The sequence below is a fragment of the Coturnix japonica genome, chromosome 7 (assembly GCF_001577835.2).
Source record: "Coturnix japonica isolate 7356 chromosome 7, Coturnix japonica 2.1, whole genome shotgun sequence".
In the NCBI taxonomy this organism is placed as follows: domain Eukaryota; kingdom Metazoa; phylum Chordata; class Aves; order Galliformes; family Phasianidae; genus Coturnix; species Coturnix japonica.
Genome location: NC_029522.1, coordinates 20,137,323 through 20,159,123, shown reverse-complemented (window position 1 = coordinate 20,159,123; position 21,801 = coordinate 20,137,323). Strand labels below are relative to the sequence as shown.

General features: G+C 43.8%; 1 protein-coding gene across 2 annotated transcripts in view; it reads left to right on the top strand.

Moving 5' to 3' along the window:
* PDIA5 (protein disulfide isomerase family A member 5) overlaps window positions 1-21,801 on the top strand; it is a 90,673-nt gene that overhangs the window by 6,428 nt on the left and 62,444 nt on the right. For both annotated transcript variants that reach the window (XM_032445970.1, XM_032445969.1), the window contains exons 2-5: window positions 2,749-2,875; window positions 6,028-6,115; window positions 16,921-17,004; window positions 17,748-17,793. In XM_032445970.1, coding sequence (XP_032301861.1) covers window positions 2,749-2,875; window positions 6,028-6,115; window positions 16,921-17,004; window positions 17,748-17,793 — 345 coding nt within the window. The remainder of the gene's footprint in view (window positions 1-2,748; window positions 2,876-6,027; window positions 6,116-16,920; window positions 17,005-17,747; window positions 17,794-21,801) is intronic.

The window sequence follows — 21,801 nt, the reverse complement described above, 5'->3', positions numbered from 1 at the left end:
ATTTAAAGAAAAAGCACTGTGCCCTCATTCATTTCTGCAGGAGAAAGCCAGAGAGCACAGAATTACTGAATTCTTATCGGTTTGCAAACACAGTGCAATGCTGGTTGGAAGGCGAGAACTCCTCGGTGCAGCTGATAACCTCCTGGTGCTGTGCTGCTGCCTGAGGTGGCAGCCAGGGCACGGCTGCCCTGCTGGTGCTTTCGGCTCAGATCAGATTGGGCTTTTCGACCAAAAAAAAGGCTGCAACGTTAATCTTAATTAAAGGGAAATGATGATTTATTGAGTGAGGCTGATAGACGTGCTTGTGTGCAGTTCCCTTCTGTTCCTAGCTGGAGCATCAGGGAGGAGTGGTGCAGTCAGACCACAGCGATGTGAGCATCGTAGTGGTACCCAGGGAGAAATGGGGTGAGGTAACAGTGTATTTTTGCAGCATGTTGTGCTTTTCCCTTGAAGTGCTGCAGTTCCACCAGCACGGTGTGCCTTCTCTCAGTGGCAACGCAGCCGAGGCAGTAGTTAAAGCTGTCACTGTTTCCAGAATCCAATTTTTCAAAAGGTTTATAGCTCTACCATTATAACAACAGCAAAAAAAAAAAAAAACCCAAACCCTCTGAAATGGCCTGAACAGCCTTTCCATCTGGAAGAGATGTGAGATACATGTGCATTCAAGCTATGGGTGGGACTCTATGGATGCTTTAAGCAAAGTTCATAATACCATGTGGTGTCATATTGAAAGTGGCTTTTGTGTGTTGGTTTGGTTTTTTGTTTATTCCAGTTCTTTCTATCAGCAGTGATTTCAGACCTACTTCTCCTGATCTAACTGCAGGTTTCTAAACCAAGGGAACAAGCTGCAGTTTTGCTTTTCCCTTGCTTTCTGTGCAGGTTGAGTTTAGCCTCCTGTAACTGAAGATAGAAATAAAACAGTAGGATACTCGAATGATTGCATGAATGTTGTGGGGAAAGTGTTTAAAAAATATTTAGGATTAAAGAGATCTGCTCATAAATCCATGTTAGATTAATCCTTCCTGTACAGCTCCTGACTGCAATGAGTTTTAAGCAGGAATTTGAATGACTTTGTCACCTCGCTTCGCACAACTGTTTGCCAGCATTGATTGGCAGCACTGTGTGTTTATCTCACAAAATACATGAGTGGTTCACGTTCATCAGCCTGAAGGAGGAAGGCTGAGCTCTGGACAGCTGGGTTTGGAGGAATGAGTGTACCAGATGACATAAAGCATTTGGTTTCAATGGAGCAGTGCCATGCAGTGGGTTGACCTGTTTGCCCTCAGCCTCTGCCGCCTGTTATACTTTTGCATTGTACATTGCGGGTGCATCTTAGAGCAGCTTTTCTTAAGCATGTCCTGAGGTTGCTTTGAGGATGGCAGCCCTTCCAGCTCAGCCATTTCCATGTACCTCCTTGTTTCATGCGTGAAAAAACTTCGGTTCTTTCAAACTGTGTTTCATAGTTGCCTCATTGACATGGTGTTAGGTAATGACTGGGTTTGTAATGAAACAATGCCTGGGGCGGCATCTTCTGACTTGGGTTGGCTGAGTGCCTTGTTTTGAATTGTAGCGATTTGTAGCACACAGGGTGCAAGGAACAGGGCCGTGCTTCTTCCCCACCACCCCAGACTTGAGTTTTACAGCCCAGCTGAAATGAGACCTGATCAAAATTAGTCCTGTAATTGAGGAGCTGCATAACCTCTTGTGTGCGTTAGGCAAATGAATGAAAGCTTTTAGCCCAGCAATTAAGTGTTAAGGTTTTACTGTAAGGTGAATGTAAACTAGATAATTTCTCCAGCTAAGCTTCCCATAATCATTCCATTAGTATGAATTCATTACTGTGCAGAAGGGAGGCGGCGTAGCCTTATGGATAAGATTATTATTATTATTGAAGATTATTGCAGCACAAACGAGCACTGGAGGCTCCGGCGAGGCTATGGCTGTGTTTTGCTAGTTTTCCTTTATGGCAGAGTAAAAGTCTAATTCTGCCGTGGAGCAGCTGTGATTTTAAGTAGGCTAGAAGATGCCACAAAAGAAGTGATTTCTTTGCCTGGGTACAGAGAGACCAAGAGACATGCCTGTGAGGACAGTGGATGCATGGTTGGTGGAAGCCAAGCCCAATCTTGTGGCAAAGGCGTTGGGATGCTGCGTGGCTGGTGGGGATTTGAGCCCTCATCCCCTGGGGAAGGGTAGTTGGGATGGGGCTGTGCCTCTTAATGCAGGCACAGTTGCTTGGATATTCTTTTGTTTCCATCATCTGTTCTGTGTCAGCTTGGGTTAGTTATTTAACCGCATGGCTTTTGCTGCCTTCTGTAGGGTATGGAAATATTCAGCTGGGTTTTCAAAGGATTCAGAGAACCAGGGAAAAGAGGGCTTTCAAAGTGGTATTTTGCTGTATCTCTTGTTACGATATATTAAATTTATGTAGGAATTTTTATCTAATTACCTGACTAAGGAACAAACCTCTAAAGGGAATGACTTCTTAACTGAAAACATATTTCTGGCGGCTGTTTACCTCATCTTTCCACCTAAGATTGCTTGCTGGGAGAGGTATTGGTCCACTTTCAGTAAATCATGGTTATGACTTCTTTTGTTCATTTGTTTTGCTGGTCACATCAACACAATAGTTTATTTATGGCAGTACATCTCAAGATTGTGAAACAGATTAAGGCAATTTCAGGAGCAGTTTGTGTTTTATTTCTCAGTGTGGGAACTATTCCTAATGTTTCTGGCTTTGTTTTTCTGTAGGCATTCCTGCTGGCGTTTGGGTACTCGTTGAAATTGTCTCCTCTCATAGAAAAAATAAGTGACCACAAGGATTTTAAGAAGCTTCTCAGGACACGAAACAACGTACTAGTGCTGTATTCCAAATCTGGTGAGTTCCTTTCCTCCTGAATGACCCAGGTCTTTCAGCCCAATGGTGTGGGTGTGTTTGTGGCTATCCGTGTGTTCTTCTCAAATGACCGAGCTCTTTGTCCTCACTGTTTGCTCTGTGTTACTTTATGTGACTGCAAGGTGCAGCACAAGGGCTTCTTTAGGAGTAGTGTCCTTTGTTCTACTGCAGGGACTCCTGATGCCTCAAGATAGAAGGGGCTTCTTAATTTGATCTTTTAATTGCTCTGTCACACTGGTGAAAATGTACCTCCTGGCTTTGTGTCCAAAAAATGGTTGCTCATAAAAGCTATCAGTCAGAGCTTGCTGGTGTGCTTATCGCAGGAGCTGGTGAGTTTCGATTTGCTGATGGCACTGAAAGGCTTAATGAATAGTTGCAGTTCTGAAATCAGCCCGTCTTTGCTTTTGACAGCTTTGGATGTCCCGTGGTTGTCTTTCAACTCTAATGAACAAAATATATTAAAAAAAAGAGCTGCTTATGTAAGAGGAAGAAAATGGCTCGCATCACATCATGCCACCTGTCCCCTTGAATCTCTTTGCTGTCTTCTCTCTCATTCAGGCTTCCATAGTTGTTCTCTCTTGCCTATATCATTTTGCTCTTCCTTTTGCTGTGTTCTGCTCCTTCTTTCCCTTTGTCACCACATTTGTTTGGGAGTTTTTTTCTTGTGCTATTTATCTGTGGCACCAAATAAAACAAAGAAACAATGATGAAGCTCCGTGCACAACTTCAGGATTCAGTTGTGGCCATGCAAGACATTGGAGGTCAGGAAGAAAAGCCCATTGCTGAGTTGGTTTTCTGAGTACTGTTTGGGTCTTTTGTTATTTTGTTGTTGCTTCCTTTTTTTCCCTCTTGGACAAGTGGCACAAGGTTAAGTTTTGTTTGGGGGTTGCATCCTCCCTTTCTTGCCTGTTGCAAAGGTCTTAGCTCAGACATAGGCAGTGACATCAAGCAGATCGCTCTGGGTTTAAAGCACAGCAAACCAGGGCCGTATGTGAAGACCTAACCCCACCCCCAGTATCAGAGAATTTTGCAGACAAAAACGTGTGGATGCTGGGATAATTAACTTTGTTTCCTAGAGACGGGCTTATTCTGTGACAGTTAAAATGACAGATGTGACAATTTTTGTTAAAATATTTGCGTTTTGTTCTAATGGGCAGTTTTGAAGACTAAAACGTGGACAAACGGTTTTTCAGTAACAGGTTCAAAGTGGAAGTCAGAAAAGAGTTTTGAACAGTGATTTTTTTGGAAAGGAACGCTTTAAATTAAGGAAAAAAATACAGCTGTATTATTCAGCTTTTTAAAGGGAAAATTTTCTTTTGACGCTTAATACTTTAAGTGGTGGTTGCTTTGATTTTTTTCCTTTTTTTTTTAGTAGCACATCCAGCACACTTTGGCTCTGACACTCATCAAATAAATGTTGCCCTATGGGCGTCGTTCAAAAAGCGTGTTGTGGAGATCTCTTTTTTTCTGTTTTTATTATTTAATTGGTTGGTTTTAGCGGTCTGAAGCACCGCATGCAGAGCTGGCAGTGGGATTAATGCTTCTCCCTCACACAGTGATCCTTGCACAATTAGAAAGCTCTTGCGTAACTGTCACCCAGTTAAGAAAAAAGGGGAGGTGAAAAGAAGATGAGAATACAGAGATAGGAAATTCTAATCCCAGATACATTCCCTCTAGCTGTGATGAGCAATTGGCCAGCAACCAGTCATGCTGCTGAAACAAGGCTTTGCTTCTCAGTGGAGCATGACTAGATGAGCATTCCTATCTCATGCAGAAAATGTGTTGGTTTCAGGAAATATCCTCACTTAGAGGGGACGCTTAGTTTATCCTTCCAGCTGGATGTCCTGCCATGGCTGCTCAACTAGTGAGCCTTATGAGAGGAGTCTGTCCAGTCCCAAACACTTGTGTTCAGTTGCCCTCTTTTAAAGAGAGCTTGTCGAGCTGTTGTGCTGTGAGCACAGGAATAATTCCTCTTTGTATCCATGTCCCCATGTAGGGGAGAGATGGCTGTTGTGCATTACCACAGCTGTGCATCGCCAGCACTTTGGGGTAGGATTTTCTTGAGAGCCAACAGGAGTGGGCTGGGGGCTTTGATGGCATCAAGACCCACAAAGACTGTTGAATACAAGGAAAAGCTGCTTTTGCTTTTGGAACTGTGGGATAAAAATTTCTAAAAACAACAAAATGTTTGGAGGAAACAGAACTAACACTACCTGCTGGGTCTACCTCTGGCCATGGGCTTTCATGTTCTTCACTCTTAGAGACAAGTTATTGGTCTACATAGATGTACGACCTAACCCAGTATACTCGCTCTTGTACTAAATTAGTTGATCAAGCTGTGGAACAGCTAAAGAGCTAAAGGTAAAGTAGTTCAAGGATTTCTACATTTTGTTTATTGAGGCAGGAAACAGTCCCCTTTAGAGACCGTTTGGGGAGCTGTTATTTGAGTCTGTTTTCTTTCTTGAGTGCTCATCCCGTTTTTCTTCTCTGTTTATTTTTAATACCATTTATAAGAGTGTTTGGAATGGAGATGTTTTGTAAGAACTTCACACGTGGCATGGCCATTGTAAAAATCTCACTTGAGTGTGCAGCCAGTTCTTGAAAGGAGCTTTTCTGGGTGCTTTCTGCTTGTTGTTTTGAGCTCCCCACAACCACTGGTTTGGCTGTTTCCCATGATTAATATGAGGATAACAGCCTGCTATTAGGTAAGTATTGCAGGAGTGGGACTGAGGCAGTTAGGGACACTGAATGAATTGCCTTTATATCTGATGGAAGTTCTTAAGTGCTGTAATTAGCAAGCAGTGGTACAGACCAGTTTGTGCCCAGCTGTAGGAAAAAGGCACTGCTGGGTAGAAGCTGGGCTGCAGAAAAGAACATAGTGTTGCTCTATAGGTAGAGGTCAAGGGATTCATGAAAGTACAAGTTTCAATGTTAAGGGGGAGAGAGAAGGGAAGGAGCCACCTGCTGTAGTCAGTGTTTCTTCTGGTTTACAGAAGATTTTGCTGATCCTTCTCTTAGCAGTCTCTTCAGATTAGAGAAGAAGTTCCAGTGCTTCAGAACAAAGGAATGCACCATTGTATTCTTCTCTGTGGAGTAATAATGCTGTTGGTGACTTTTTTTTTTGTTTCTTCCAGCTGCTGCTGCGGAAAGCTCACTCAGGTTACTGTCCAGTGTGGCCCAGGAGGTGAAAGGACGAGGTACTATAAGCTGGATAGACTGTGGGTATGTGATTTGCTGCTTTTTATCCCCCCCCACCTTTTGGCTTGTATTGCTGACTTAGTTCTTTTGGTAGTTCTGAAACTTGTTGCCTGTGGCTGAATGCACATCGCTCTCTGTGGTTTCTGCATAACCACAGGGAGCCTGCGTCTTACCGCCTTTGTTCTTCCTTTGTGCAGTTGGTAGGGGATTGTTTTTCCCCTATGGCTGTTTGTCACTTCTGTGACAGTGTGTTTCCAGCCCAAAGCTGAAGACCCCAGCAATGGCATTGCCTTTTATGGGGGCCATGTAGCATAGAAACACTGCTGCAGCTCTCCCACAAGTAGGGTGAGGAAGAATCCCACATGTTACGCCTCAGCTGGAGGGCAACACAGTTCTGCTCAGACAGCAGATGTTGCATGTGCAATAGGGCTGGGTGATTTTGAAGCACCCAACCATTTCTGTTTCTCAGGAAAACGTGCTTTCTTCTAGAGAGCTTCCTGTGTGCTTGTAGGTTGTGCTCTGTGGTTTGCAGATCTGAAAGTCTCTTGTGTGTGTCTGCTGAAGAACATGTTACCTATGGTTTTAGTTTATGTATCGTAGAGCCTCTCTGCCTCTGCAGCTTTGCCTACAGGTGGCAAATTTCCTTCCCTGATCTGCAGAGGAACAGCTTGCTGGCTTCGTGTTTGGGTGGATTGTTGTGGAACGAACAAATTGTGTACTGTGCACAAATCTGTCGTCTCTGCAAATCACATCACTTCCTTTAAAGCTGATTTTGGAGCTGGTCTCTATCAAGTAGTGACCCAGCATGAGTTGCCGGTGAATCACAGTTCACACCTATTTCCACCTGCCAAATAGCCAGCAAATAATGCATTGACACTGAAGAGGAGAAAGTCTGAATTCCAGGTTCCTTTTCTAACAAAAGTGCTGCTAGACAACTTACTGGTGCTGGTAATGAACACTAGCAAATAGGGTACTGGACCAGGTTCTTGGCTTTGGTTTCTTATCAGCTGCTTTTGTGACTGTTTCATCTTTATTTCAGGTCACCTCTGTTCTTTGAGGTTGGTTCTTATTGTGTGTGTGTACAGCTGCTGAACGATGAGGCTGTTTGGCCCTTCAAAATGCTGCTGTAATGCAACTAAGCAATAACCAATAGCTTGCAATAAATCTCCAGGATTTACTTTAGTTCTGGGGAAAGAAAGATGCAATGTGGAGGGCTTCCATCTGAAATCCAGGAAAGTGTTGGCACTTAACAGTTCAGTCTTTGTTCCTGAGCTTGTAAGTGATGGTGATGGGGAGGGTAATGCATATGCTCGTTTTTGCTGTAAAATCAACTCGATTACTCAAACTCTAATGTGCTTTCCCTTTTCTTTCTTTATAAATGTTTCCATCTAAAACAGACTTTAAGGAAGTTACTTGATGTGTTTCAGGTCTCCTCCAGGAATTCTTTAATAATATATTTTATAAGTAGCTTGGTCCTTGTGCCTCCTGGCTTGCCAGGATGGGGAACTAAGTGGAGCTTCCTTTCCTGAAGGAAAGGTGAGTTGTTCCATGACAGCTAGGCAACATGTTGACGGTCATGCTATAAGAGCTTCTAAGATGTGTAAGAATAGACTCACAGGTTCCCAAAATGTGCTTTATTGCCAGTAGTCTGCCAATCGTATTTCCTTCTGCTGAGGGCTGGGCTGTGGACAGAGTGTGGTGAACATGGCAGTTCTCTCTTGGAGGGTTGAGCAGTGTATCTTTGGATCACTCAGATGGGAAGAGCCGGGAAGAAAATAGATGGTCTGTCTGGCTGTGGCTGGGTTTTTGTCAGGGACTTTTGTTCTGTTACTACCTCCTGCAGAGAGGTGTCATCACCTGGAGCCCCGTCTCATGGAGCTGGTGGGCTGGTGTGTGGCAGAGGATGCCTTATTGAACATGATGGACTTCGTTCTTGAGCCTGACCCAAGTTTTATGGTTGATTTACTTGTTTGGCCTATAGAGCGTTCTGAAATCAACCTCTTAGCACTGAGATGACATTAAAACTTCTTTTTTCCTTGATTTTTTTTTTTTCCTTATGGCTTTTTTTTTTTCTAATGCAGGTGGCTGCAAACTGCTGCCTGCCTCAATGCGATGGTAACATGAGGATGCAGGAGTGCTGTCTGTCCCTGGTCACAAAGGGCTGTTTGTAGGCTCTGGGAACAGCTAAGTGCTGCCAGAGGCTCTCAGGCCATTCTCCCAGCACAAATATGCTGTGAGGCTTATTTGCAACTCTTCATACTGAAACAAACAGCACACAGATGCAGGGATATTTACAACACAAGCTCAATTTGTTTCACAAATATTGACAGGAAATGGCTAGTTTGGCAGTAATGTTTAGCAGGGAACTTTGGCTTTATTCTGCACATCCCACTGCAGCAGACTTGTTTGCTGTTAGATCCAAGCACTGGCAAGGCTGGTGTATGGTTCAGAGCTGTAGTTTGTGTCTGTTCCCTGTGGCAGTGACAGCAGTCTTATTCTTTACTGGCTGTGGGTTTGGGTTTTTCTTTGTTTTTCTTCTAATCCGCCCTCCTGCCTAATTTTTGTGAGAGAAAAAGCATACTGTTGCATTGATGGAAATCATTCTTCATTGTTAAGTCTCAATGGTATGTGCAGCCTGTATTTCAGCTTGGTTGGGTTTGCAGGCTGGGACAGAGGCTGGACTCAAGCTTCCACTTCCAGGCTGGATAGCGTTAGGAATATCAGGGAGATGGATTTTCAGCACGGTCTGGGAAAGAATACTGTTTATCCTGCTAAGGTGGTTAGTGTGGAGAAGAGGAGGCTGCCATCTGACTTGTGGCTTTGCAGTGGGATAGCAGGGATACCAGAGTACTTGGGCTCAGGGGTTGTGGGACTGGGATGTGCCTGCTCTGCCTTGGCTCTGGTGCTGCCCATTCAGCATTAGAGCAGTTGCCTTCTGCTCCTTTGTGCTGAGATATGGCTCCGTATGTAATTAAACATGGAGTTCAGTTATGAATAGAAGGCCCACAAACAGTATAAAAATGTTTTTTCATCTTTCTGTGTCTTAATTAGGAATTCCTTGCGGAGATGCTTGATGTTGAATGAAGAGATATGTGAGAGATGATAGAAAATTGCTGAGATGTAGTCTCCTGTGTGGTCGCTTCTTTCTGTCTCTATGGGTTGAAACAGAGCTCTCTGTTAGCTTTTGGTTATATTATTTGTGTACAGGTTCCCCAAAGAGCTGTGGATGCCCCATCCCTGGAGGTGCTTGAAGCCAGGTGGGATAGGGCCCTGAGCAGCCTGAGCTGGTGGATGCAACCAGAACATTGCAGCAAGTTGGGACCAAGCGGGCTTTAAGATCCTCTCCAACCCAACCATTCTGTGATTTCATTACTTCCTCCCTGTAATACCTGCTGTTCACTGCTGAGCTTAAGCTGACTGGTAGCATGAGTAGGGTGTTGTCCTATGCATTGATAAGTCTCATCAGTGTCCCAGAGAGATGGGTTGGTCTTCTGGAGAGCAGTGGTTATCAGCTTGGCTGTTGAGTTACTGCTATTCATTCCTGCTGTTAAAAAGAGGTGTGTCTGTGTTTGCCAGGCAGTTGGATAAATATTGCCTGATTCATTAGTCAGTGTTTATAAAGAGTTTGGAGACCTTTGGAAAATGCTGCAGCATCACAAATAAGTGTTGCTTGTTTAGTGCATTCAGATGCTATTTGGTAGATGTGAAATCAAGCAGAGGGCTGGATTGTTTATTGAATTATTTCTACTAGCAAACTAATAGGAGTTCTGAAAGTAAAAGGAAATTTGCATGAAATAGAAACTCTTGCTAGCAAATCTTTGAGGTGGTAAGTAGAAGGCACAAAGTGTACTTCTTGTGTGAACGCGATGAGAAGAGCTTAGTGCTTGAATGAAGGATAACATTTTTGCTGTGTGTCTGTGAAGCAAAGTCTCAGTCCTGTCTTGTGATTCCTGAGGTCTGTTTGATTGTAGCAGTAATTCCCACTGAGTTATGTAGAGTAGGGCTCTCAGAAAAAGTACGTATTTCTTTGGCTTCGAGTAGATGTTCCCTGCTTAATTGCATGGTTCCCCTTCCAGCAGGTCCCAAATACAAACAAAGCTGTGTGATTTCCATTTGCTGCCACAGTGCCCATGTTTGGCGTTAGTACATCAGCCTAATGGGAAGAATAAGTGCCATCTGGCTAAAATGCCTGCCTGATTTTTGGTTGGCTTGAATCCCACTTTCCTGCTTTTGTGTCTTACGTCATTCCTGTAGTTTTTTCCCCAGTGACTATTTAAGATGTTGCAATACAGTAACATAAAGGTGAAGTACATCCTTCAGCGTTTGTTCCCCAGGTAGGGATGGGAAGGCAGTCCCTTCAAGTCTGTTTATCTAAACATCTTCTGGTTCTGGAGGTGCTCAATCTACTATGTGCTTTTTCTGGGATGCCTCCAAATTTCAAGTTTTAAATGAAATCTTCCTTTCCCAGTTTCCCATTTCATAATGCTTTGATACTGGAAAGTCTTTACCTATATGCAATCATTGAAACAGGAGAAAATTTCAGAAATAAGGCTACTTACGCAGGTAAGTATTGAATGTTGTTTTGCTCTTCAGCTTCTACATTCATGCCTACAAAGCCGATCAGAAATAGGATTCATTTAAGAGTAAGTCTTCTCATCTTCCTTTCTGTACTTGAATGTTAAAGCTGATGGAACGCTTTAAGATCACTGAGTCCTACCACCATGCCATCCCCACCATGCCCACTAACCATGTTCTTCAGTGCCACATCTTCACATTTCTTTAACATCTCCAGGGACAGTGACTCCAACATGTCAAGGAATAGTGCCATTGAAAAGCAAAATAAATGGTCAGCAACTGAGCAATGTCCGTGGCTGGTTGTCCATGCTATATATCTTTTTCCTTAATTAGTTTTGTTTGATGATACCTGTCACCTCTTGGTCTTAGGCTTCTTTCTGTTCTTTGCCTTGCTCTTACTTCTAGTGAGAATTAATCTGACGGGTTTGAATTTTGGGGAAGTCCTTCTTTTTAATCTCATTCCTATAGACTCCTGGTCTCTCTAATTGACTAATGAGCACAAAGAGCCATTTTCATTGGATGCCTGCTGATGCTGGATCTCCATAGCACCAGCACTTTTCTATTTGCATTCCTGGCACTTTTAGAGGAGTTTTTGCAGCAAGAGGCTCTGAAGATCTCCCTCTGAGTCACATAGTGGCTTTCTGCTGTGCTATGGGGAGAAAAAACAGACTTTAAATTCAGATTAGAGGCTGTCCCATCAGTCTGCTAGTCCTAATCTTTGAGTCTTTCCATCAGTGTGCTTTCCCTTTCAAGAATATGTGCTCCTCCAACTCTTAAAAGATTCAGGCTTCTCATCTGCTGCCTTGTTGAAGCAGCTCATTTGTTTCTTGCTATGGAAACCTGTTGCTGTTGTCACTTCTTTGTAAGTTTATTTTCATATAAGATCTAGAGCAATGACAAGGCATTGCTTCATTTTCAAAGTCAGAGCCTGTATTTTAAGCTTCCTCTCCTTATTTCTTCTGCATCCATCTCTCTTGTATCCTGTTCCTGTTTTGTTCATCTGCCACTTCCTAAGCCCTACCCTTTAGCATAGCATCGAAGTGCCTGTCTGCTCCGAGGTGCAGATGTGCTTTCTGTTTTGAGTAGATGTGAGCCATTACCATCCAGTGGCTGCTTAGCACAGCTCTTTAGAGAAGTGCTTTTGCAAGCTACACTGATGGATTGAGAAGTGATTTTTTTTTTTTTTTTTTCCCTTTTATTCTCCTATTTCAGATCTGTCTTGAGAGTGATACAGCAAAGTCTGGGATCATCAGAGGACAGGAGGAGCCTCATAAGTGGGATGCGCTATGAGCAGCAGTGGCTGCAGTAGCTTTCAGCCCAGACTGGGAAAAGAGGTGGTGCAGAGGCAGTACCTACAGCCTGAGAAGAATGGGGCTTGGGGGGGGGGTCCATCTGGTTTCAGTTGGTCACATGGTGTGTGGAAATTTCTGGCATCAGTGCCCCTTTTGCTGCTTTTTTGGGTCACAGGCTCAGTGAGTTGTTTGGCAGGGTCTCAGCTCCCTGCTTGCTCAGGATGTTCCTCAGTCTGTTGTCTGGAGAGGGTGCGCTCTGGAGAATAGCCCGAGGGCATTGCAGAGGCTGTGCATTGGGCTGGGAAGCCCTTTGTGATAATTCGGTTCTGAGGGCTGCTCTGAAATTGCAGGTCCCTGAAGGTAAAACTGGAGTTGTGCTCTGTATGATGGTTTTTACTGCCTCTGTTGTTTAAGTGCTTTCATTCTCTTCTGGTAATGAGAGAGCACACTGCTAATCTGATGGCAGCTTTCACTCATGCCCTCCAAAGCTTTTGCCAGCACGGGAAAGCTTATTTTGTGTGCACTTACCTCAGTACTTGTACCTTCTTCCCTGTCCAGTCTTGTCTCTTCCAGCTGCTGAGACAGTACAGCACAGCCTTCATTCTGCTCATCTGCAGGTGCACCTGGAATGTAAGGGATGCTGAAGCATGGCTTATGTGCATTGCTGTGGCCTTTTTCAGAGATGTGCTGATAAAATCTGTTTACAGGCTGAGAGATCTGTGGTTCATGTGGTTATGTGTTGTGCTGATAGGAAAGCAAGATAGCTTTTGTGTGAACAAATACCATGACCTTGGTACTTAAATCAGTGCTGCCACAGTGTTATTTATTACTCACTTCACTTAAATCAGAAGGGATGGTCCAGGTTGCACTTCAAGGTGTTGTGGGTGCCAGCAACACTGATGTGATGTGGCCACATGCAGCATATGCACTTGGTGCTGCTAGTTGGCAACAGCAGTCACAAGCTTTTTCTGAGGACAGTGTTGGCATTTTCTGAGCAGGGATCTGACTGTTGTTCCAGCTTCTCCCTGCCCACAGGCTGATGTGGCTGTAGGGTCAGTCTCTTACCTTGGTGAAAAGCCAATGGTCAGCATTCCATAATAAAGGGAGCATGTGGGCAGCTGCAGAAGATCTTGTTGGTGCTTGTGGGAAGGAATGGTGCTGCAGGTGCTTGGCTTTACCCCTGTCAGGACAATACCTGAATTTCCTCTGAGTAGGGATTGGGCACTATCTCTTAGTCACGTTCCATCCAGATTGGACTTGTTTTGTTTTTAAAAATCATTGTGGACCTAGTGCAGCCTGGTTCCTGTACCATATTTTTGCATTCCTTCTGTCTTGCTTTGGTCTGTGTTCACTCCCTTTCGGAATTCTTTTGCTGCAGGGTGGCAAGGCCCTTTCTCTGGGTAAGCTGCCACCAGGTTCTCACTACATTCCAATCCTTCTGGCTTAGAGCCTCCAGCTTCCCACCTGTGGGCAGAGCATCACGCTGTTCTTGAGCAGCGCCAGTGGGAGCGTGTCCCTTTCAGGTGCTGGATTTGATCATCAGGTGCTGACTGTGATCCAGAAGTGGTCAGAGCAACGTTGCAAGCCCCCTCGGCCTCCTCCCAGCCTGGCAGCAGATGGCTGCCTGTGCAGAGTGATTGCTTATGCTCACTAATGCTGACAGGGGACTCCAGAGGTTTGCAGGGAGCGCTGCTGTTGGGGCTTTCTGCCAACTCCATCACAACCCCAAATGACAGAAAAGCTGAGGAGGCTGGGATGTGCCTGGAAAGGGGTGAGGTGTTCCTGTGATGCATGCTGTCCTTGTCATTCAGACTCCATGTTTTGGTAGGTCAACTTAGACCATTCATTTTATTGTTCATTTGAACAAGCTGCTATGGCTTTGCTTCTCCAGCAAAGGAGTGTTTTGAAGCTCCAGGCTGATTCTGAAGGAGTGGGAAGTGTGAGGATTGTGTTAGTAGGAGATGAGGGGTACTGTACTTCTGCCCCACTTGAGATTCGACCATATTCCCTTTGCTGTATATTGCATTTAGGGTGAAAGAGGATGAAGTTGGACCCCTTCAGTAGTAGCACAGGTGGGCTCTGTGGAGTCCAGATTGCTCTGTCACGAGGCATCCAAGGATGGTCTGAACCTGGTACCTTAGCTGGGATGGCAGAGGGCTGATGTCCTACCCCTACCTTCCATCTCCAGCCCTTGAAACAAACTCTTGCGCTGCCTCTTCAAGTGGTGTAATTAAATTGTAAGAACTGGAGTTCTCATTACGTTCTCCCATGTGAGAGTTGAGGAGCTCATCTTTAGAGAGAGAGGTTGTTGGCTGAGATCCAAAGGAGACAAATCACAGAGCAAAGGCTGCATCTGTGTTGATATTTACTCTCATTAAGGATAATGGTCATTACCAAGTGCTATCAGTGCAGGGTTGCTCTTTGCAGGTTATTTCTGCCTGGCTGTAAGTGGAAGCAGAAGAAAAAGCAAAACGTGTCCATCTCTGCCATTTCTGCACATCTTTCTTTTTGCATTTTCCAAAGAAACATTAATATAACATCTGAATTGGTGGGTTGGGCATGTGCAGAAGTCTGCACTGATGCATGAAAAAATTGTTGATACATATTTAGAGATCTCCTGTTCTGGGATTTTGCTTCACTTCCATCCCTTGCATCAGTGCACATAGATTGCATAAACAGACTGAATTCCCAATGCACTGGTGCAGACAATCAGACCAATGCATAGCCAGAGAAGGACTGGAGCAAACTGCTGCTTGCCTTCCTGTGATAATGGATGTGCATTCAAGCAGCTACGTGGATCTCTACAAACGGAGCAATCCTGAGAGCAGGGCAGGCTCAGAGTCTGGTCCTTCCAGTGAAACAGCTGTTCTTATCTTTCATATTTTTAATAGAAGCTCATGCAAACAGGAAGAGAATTGGTAGGAGCTGGAGTGCCAGGAATTGTTAGTCTCGGTAGTAATATTTTGTAGCTTTTCCAACAACAAACCTTACAAAATTGGTTTAAGATGAGTAAGCCTTTAGATCTCTTAACTGATGCATGAGGAAAAATTCCCAGTTTCACCGTGAAGTCGCCCTGAATTGATGGCAGAACTGGCAGCAGAATTGTTTCTACTCCAGTTTTGGGCCTGTGCTTGTCTTGGGGTTTGATAGAACTTGTTGGCAGAGCAAATCAGTCAGCATTGCATTTGTTCGCCGCAACTGCCTTCTAGTGTTCCTCTTGACAAGGCCAAGGTGACCATAAATGCACCTGTGTCCCGGAAACTTTTGGGAGTGTCCAGAACAGTATTTAGGAACGCTGGCTGGTCTTACAGCGGGCTAACATGAGCTGACTGCCAAGCAATTAACTCCAGCAGTGCCATGAGGTCTTTTCCGTGCACATTGATCTGTATCTGGGGAAGATGTGAGGGTGGTTAGAAGCTGTGCTGCTTCCTGACATTTGTTGACCCTTGAGCCCCCTAGTTTTTAGTCTGTGGGACTGCTGGAGGACTGCAGCTCTGTGAACGCAGGGAGCTTCTGGATCCTGGACTTGATGTTGTTGCAGACTTTCTCAGCAAAATTCTAAATCCAGGCTATTGGGGCTGTAACTTGGGTTGGTAGGACGGAGGGTATTTGTGGTGTTGCTTTAGCCATAATCTGACTATGGAGAACAGACATGGATTCAGTAAGTCTTACAGAAGCACGCTTCTCAACAGCAGGGCTTATGGGCACTCCTTACTGGTGAAGTGGTTACATGCTTCATTAGTTCCTTAAAATGCTCATTTCATTGTAATGTTCTGCTGTTGGTGCACATGTCCATAGTATACCCTTTCTCATTTCCATCTAGGGATAATCATTGTGGAGATCTCCACAAAGGAGGACTCTCATTTGCAGCATTGCAAACTTTTTTGTTGTTCCAAGGCAGCTGGAGAACATTGGGGAAATTAGCACCAGTGCTGCCAGCAGCCCTTCGTTTGGTGGAGCCCTTGCATCTTGGTATCTCTAATGTGTCTCTAATTGGTTTAAACTTGATGGGTTTTCAGTGTTTCCATTTTCTAAATTGATTTATCTGCACAAAAAGAACAAGTTGTCCTCTGCTGGGAACAGGTTTCCAAGGTTTTTAATCTTGCGGTTTGTCAATGCAAAGGATAGTCTCATCAGTGTGGATCATCTTTTCTTTGTAGTTCACTGTTTCACACATCTTCCCAGGCCTGTGTCTGGCTTCATATTCACTGCTTGAGGCAGACTTAACAGCTGGACTCCTGTGTTGTTGAGGACAGCAGTTAAGTCGGCACGGACCCTTCCCCTGCCCACCTCACCCAAGGCACAGTTTGTTCCCATGGCCCTTTTCTTTAACTCAGCCTAATCTGGGTTGTGCCAGAAACACAAAGTGAACTCTTCCTTTTTCCAGTTTGAAAACAACCTCCTTCCCTCTGCCTGCCTGGTGTGGCTCCAGGACACATCCCTCGTACCTAGAGCAGATGGGTTTGCTCCAAAATGTGGAACTTCCTAAAGCTGGCCACATGTGATCTGGGCATGGAGGTACCGTGAAGTTATTTTGGTTTTATCTTCTGCCAGATACAAAAAGCAAGTGAGCTCTTTTCTTTGAACCTTTTCACAAATGGTGCCTCTTTGACCACTGCCGTATCAAGAACATGGTCTTCTGAAATGTTGACTTCCTAAATTTTACGTTAACCCCACTGAACAGAATGTCAGCTGAGGTACTTAGACATGCTAGGATGGATTCATTTTCTGCTGGTTGGAGCCTGACATCGGAATGTGGATTTAACACAGTCCACTGTGTCTTGACCAGGCAAACTGAGGAATTTAATTGACCTTTCCACAAAACTTGGCTGAGCAGCTTCTAAATAACCGTTAGGTACTACTAATTGCTTTTGAGGAAGCAGAGCAATGAGTTTTCAGAACTGAATGCATTTGATTTCTTTCTCTTGTAACCATTTTTCTTCCAATATGTGTTTTTTGCAGTGACACTGAAAGCCGAAAATTATGCAAGAAGATGAAAGTAGATCCTAATTCAAAGGAGAAAGGAGTGGAATTACTCCATTATAAGTGAGTGCTGGGCTGGGATTTGTAGTTCCTAATTGTTGATGCCCCTGTTAGGACCGTTTGTTTTCCTTGCAGCTCCATTTTGCTGCAGCATGAGAAGTTACTTCTCCTATGCCCTGTGGTATGTGAAATTGCTCGCTGTTTCTTCAGTTTGGAAGCATGTGTTGTAACAGAAGTTACGATAAATTTATGTTGCTGTTGAAGAGAGTACATGAGCTGGGCTTGTGGGAGAGGCACCCAATAGACTGAAACTACCCAGTATGCACGGCTGACAGCTGAGATTTGGATCTCTTGCTTTTTCTGTCACTTGCCTACTGGCATTTGCCTTGGACAGTTGGCTTCACCACTCTCCTTGCTCTTCTAACTTGAGATAGTACTTTGTAAAGTACTTGGAGAAAGGGGAATGAGAGAGCAAGATATCTTCTTCCTGAGAATAATAAAGTGGGAGTACTGTAAAATGTAAGAGATAACAAGTAGCTGCATCTCCAAAGATTGTGCCTTAGTAAATTTTACTGTTAAAGCGTCATAGAGGAGAGAGATCTGGTTGCATGACACTGTTTTGCATCTTGCCTTTATCCTCAGTTTTCATTTTCCCTCCCCTGCTTAAATTGTTGTGGTGTAAACTCTGCTCGGTTCTGTGGCTTTGGCAGGATAATTTTATTATGGTTAGTGAGAAGTACAGGAGCCGTGTGATTTCCAGCAATGTTACTGTAAGTTAACACTCTTCCCCACTCCTTGTTCTACAGGGATGGTGCATTTCATACTGAATATAACAGAGCTGTCACGTTGAAGGTAAATTTAAATATTTGATTATTATTTGGTTAGGTATGGGGGAGAGATTTGTGGGTTAAAAACAGGTGTTGGTACTTTTTCATGCTGAAGGCATGAAAGGGAAGGTGGTTAATCTTCATAAGCAGCTGTCAGGACGACGTAAAGGCTTTTGTGGATGGATGCTTCTGCCAACTACAGATCCAGAAAAGCTGTGTATTAACAAGATTGAACCCGTGTTAAACAGTCATATAAATTGTTGAGTTAGCTTCCAAGCTGGTTACAAATAGGGATTTTCTTATTTTCACTGCCAGGTGCTATCGATGGCAATATAACTAAAAGTATTAGCTGATACAGCATATTTTGACAGAGATTTCTATGAGGTTTTTAGGCCTTGTGTTTATAAACTTCCAAGAGTCGAGTGGCCTGCTCTTTGATTACAAAACTGCAGTTCCTATGGATGTATCCACAGTGCAAGAGGGGTGAAATGACCTTCTGTTTTCTATGAATCTCAAGACAAAGCAACAGGAAGCAGTGTTCAGTGAGCACCATGGGAAAGACATAAAATTTGACTGACTGAGGGAATGATAGACTGAAAGCACAGTAAGCAAGGTGAAAGTGAGCAGCCTTTTTCAGCAAAGCCCCAGTGAGGTGCTGGGAGTATCCTCATGTGGGGCACGTGATGATTTGGCTTCCAGAAATGACTCCTGTCCAGTTCTGGTGGCAGTTTGTTCTTCTTCCTCTTCTTCAGCAAACTTGGGCTCTGCAGTCATTGAAGCTTGATGAATCATTCCAGGCTGTCAGGATTAGATTCACTTCCTTCTTCTGCCTTGTTTGAGGGTTTGGACTGAGATGGAGGAAAGGCTGTGTGAGATGCTCTGTGAACTCTATTCTGTCAGAGTGGCCGTGTCTAATCGTGCTTCCACTGTTACCTTCCTTTCACAGCCAGAGTTGCTGTGGGGTAGATGATGAAGAGGTTTGTCTCGGAAATAAACTGTGTCTTGAATCATCTATTCAGCAGGATTCACATGCAAGTGAGGAGAATGGGACTGTGCATCTTTGCCTCTCCTGCAGCAGAAATGCTGCCTGGGTTGGATAACTCAGCCTTGTCAGCAAATGCCTCAGGCTCTTTGTGTACTTAGCGAGGAAATGCACCTGATGCTTTTTTTTTTTTTCCTATTGGTGGGTGGTGGGGTGAAGTAAGACTGATGAGTTGCCTAGATGTGGGTGGAAAGTGTCTTTCCTGCTCTACATACAACACTGCAACCAGGAATTAGTGCTGTGACTCTTCCTTGCAGATAAGATGAACCAGAATGTACCTGGAGAGCCCCATGGAGTGTTCCAGCTGAGATGTGATCATAGCAGAACAGGAACCACATCATTTATTTTTTTAGTTGCCACTTTGTGATATATTTTTCCCCTTCCCTCCTGCCGTTAGGTGTTTCTTTCTGTCTGGTGAGAATAAAGCAGATCTAGAGTGACCCCATAGACACACATGGGATGTGTGAGTTTACTGTGGACAGAAGAGGTTCTGAAGCTCTCTATTCCTTCTTAAATTAACCTCCTCTCTGAAACCAACTGCTAATAATTTACAGGTTGAGCAATGCATCAGAGCTGGGCAGTGGTCAAAGAACACATCTGACTGTTTATTTGTTTTGCTGCTCATGGCTGTATGAATGTTGTTTGTATTTCTTCTCCATGCCTTCTTGTGTTGAGGCAGTGGCATTTCTTTTTTACCTTCAGCTGCATTTGTGAGAGATATCCTAGTGCACTACAAACAGCAAGCAGTGGAGGGTTATCGTTACATTGGATTTCATACCCATCTGATGGACAGATGGACAGAATGGAGAATAGAGATTAAAGGACTTGTTTAGTGTCGTTCAGCAAGCGTGTGGCAATAAAACTGGGATCTTCTTCCAGGCATCCTGTAGACATTGATGTTTGTATGATGTTTTGGAGAATAGTGGACACAGCTCTGAGGAGGAAATGCATCGTTACTGTAAGAGGATTCTTCTGAAGTAATCAGCAATTTCATAGATAGGGCTGATCCAGCTGATAGTGTACTTAGGCTTTTAAGAAAAGCTTTTCAATTTTTCAAGTAACTAAATCCCCATGTAATTAGAGACATCCTTGTGGGTTAACGCTTAGAAAAATGAGAAATAAAGGGTAGCTCAGTGTTTGCAGTGAGGGGATGTTAGTAGTCAGAACCCCCTGCTGCTGAGACCTTGGTTAGGGTCTGAGCTGTATGAGTATCTGATAAAGAAGATGGATGGCAACAAGAGAACTAAGTCTGATCATGAAAATTTTTTAGGAATAGTTTAAAAAAAAAAACCATAAAATTAATCTCTTTAAAGAATTGGGAAGATCCACGGTACCAGTGGGTTGTCAGTATGAAAGCAGGAACTTCTGGGGTAATAAACACAAGAGGGAAAGAGGGATAAAATTCCAACTATGCTGAAGTAAGAGCAGGTTGCTGTAATAGGTTTTGAACTACTGGGCTGGACAGTGGTTAGCCTGAAAATATTGGCTTAAAAGGAGTGAAAAACTCAAATGGTTAGTAAAGGAACTTAGAGTGGAAGAGGAAATGTTATTCCACCATCTGAGTTCATTGTCATGCATCAAGTACATTATTCTGGTTGCCACAGTGAGTGACACGTACCAAGGTACTGTAGAAGGGCAGTAAGGATGATCAGAAGTATCAATGCCTTGAATATTTGCATTGCGAGGTTCTTGGGCTTGGGAGAAGGACAGTAGGTGGGGGATTGTGATTGATTTATCTGCAACTGTGAGTAGCTTTAAGAATGATACAATTACCTGCTTTTCCTCCAAATGTTGGTGCAAGCAGTGACATTTTGAGGCAGCTGATTTCTAACAACTCTGCAGTGTTTTAAAAAAAAGAAGTTATGGTACACACAGCCATATGTTGTGAAAACTAAGAATTTGAGTCTTAAAATCAGTGTTAGATAGTCATAAAGTACGTATCCATTGATAGCAAGCACGGAGGTACAAATACAACAGCTGCTATGCCAATAAACTCAATTACTTTTTTTTTTTTGGCGGAAACTGAGTATGCCGGATAAAAATGGCATAGTTTTTCTGCCAGGTATCTGTAGTGAGCTGCTGTTGGACATCTGAGGTTAGATCACTTTTTGATTCTAACTGGTTACTTTAACCACACCATATCCTAATTGCCATACTGCCATAAGGTCAGTATCCAGGCTGTGCTTATTATTCAATGAAGCCTTTTCTGGAGGGAAATACAGGGAGAATTTTACTGTCTTTTTAAAATGGAGAAAACTCATTCAAGTGTAAACCTGCTGGCAGAGGGAATAGGCTAACCCAGTAAATTAGACCAGCTCTAAACTCTGTATGCTTTTCAAGTTTGCTCTTGTAGGGGTGTGTGTGTTGTGTAATCAAGGAAAGTTTCTTTGTTAGCATTTCTACTGCATTATACTTGAAAGGAGCAAAAAGTGCACGGATGTGTTGATTGATTGATTTTTTTTTTTTTTTTCAGGTTAAAACCCATAAATGATAGCCAGCTATTGTACTATTAAAACTGGCTTGATTTTGGCAGTGTCTGCTGGAGAAAGCCACATCCTGTGTTCTACTGAATTGGTGTTTGATGTTCAGAGCTGTTGCAAGGGCTCAGGCAGTGGGTAACAGCCCAGTGTGGGCCCGTTGAGGCCACAGTATCAAAGCATGTCCTGACCCCATCACAGCAGGGCAAGAGAGGAGCTGGTTCTGCAGCATGGGAGTTGCTGTGCTGTGGCCTGGACCTTGCTCAGGTCTTGAACCCAGCACCCAGGGACCTCTGTTTTTTCTGCAGTTAGGTAGTACTGTGGTTTGTTTGTGGGGATTTTTCTTTGCTATTTAAAAGTGCACAGGAAGCACTCTTCACAGAGTGGAGTAATGAGTGTGAGGCACTGCACTGCCTGCTTATGCCAGAAGACATTACACATCTAATTTTTTCTTTCTTGGCTGAGAGGGAGAGGCTGCAAGAATTAAATCTCTTTAATCCCCCGTTCTCTAACC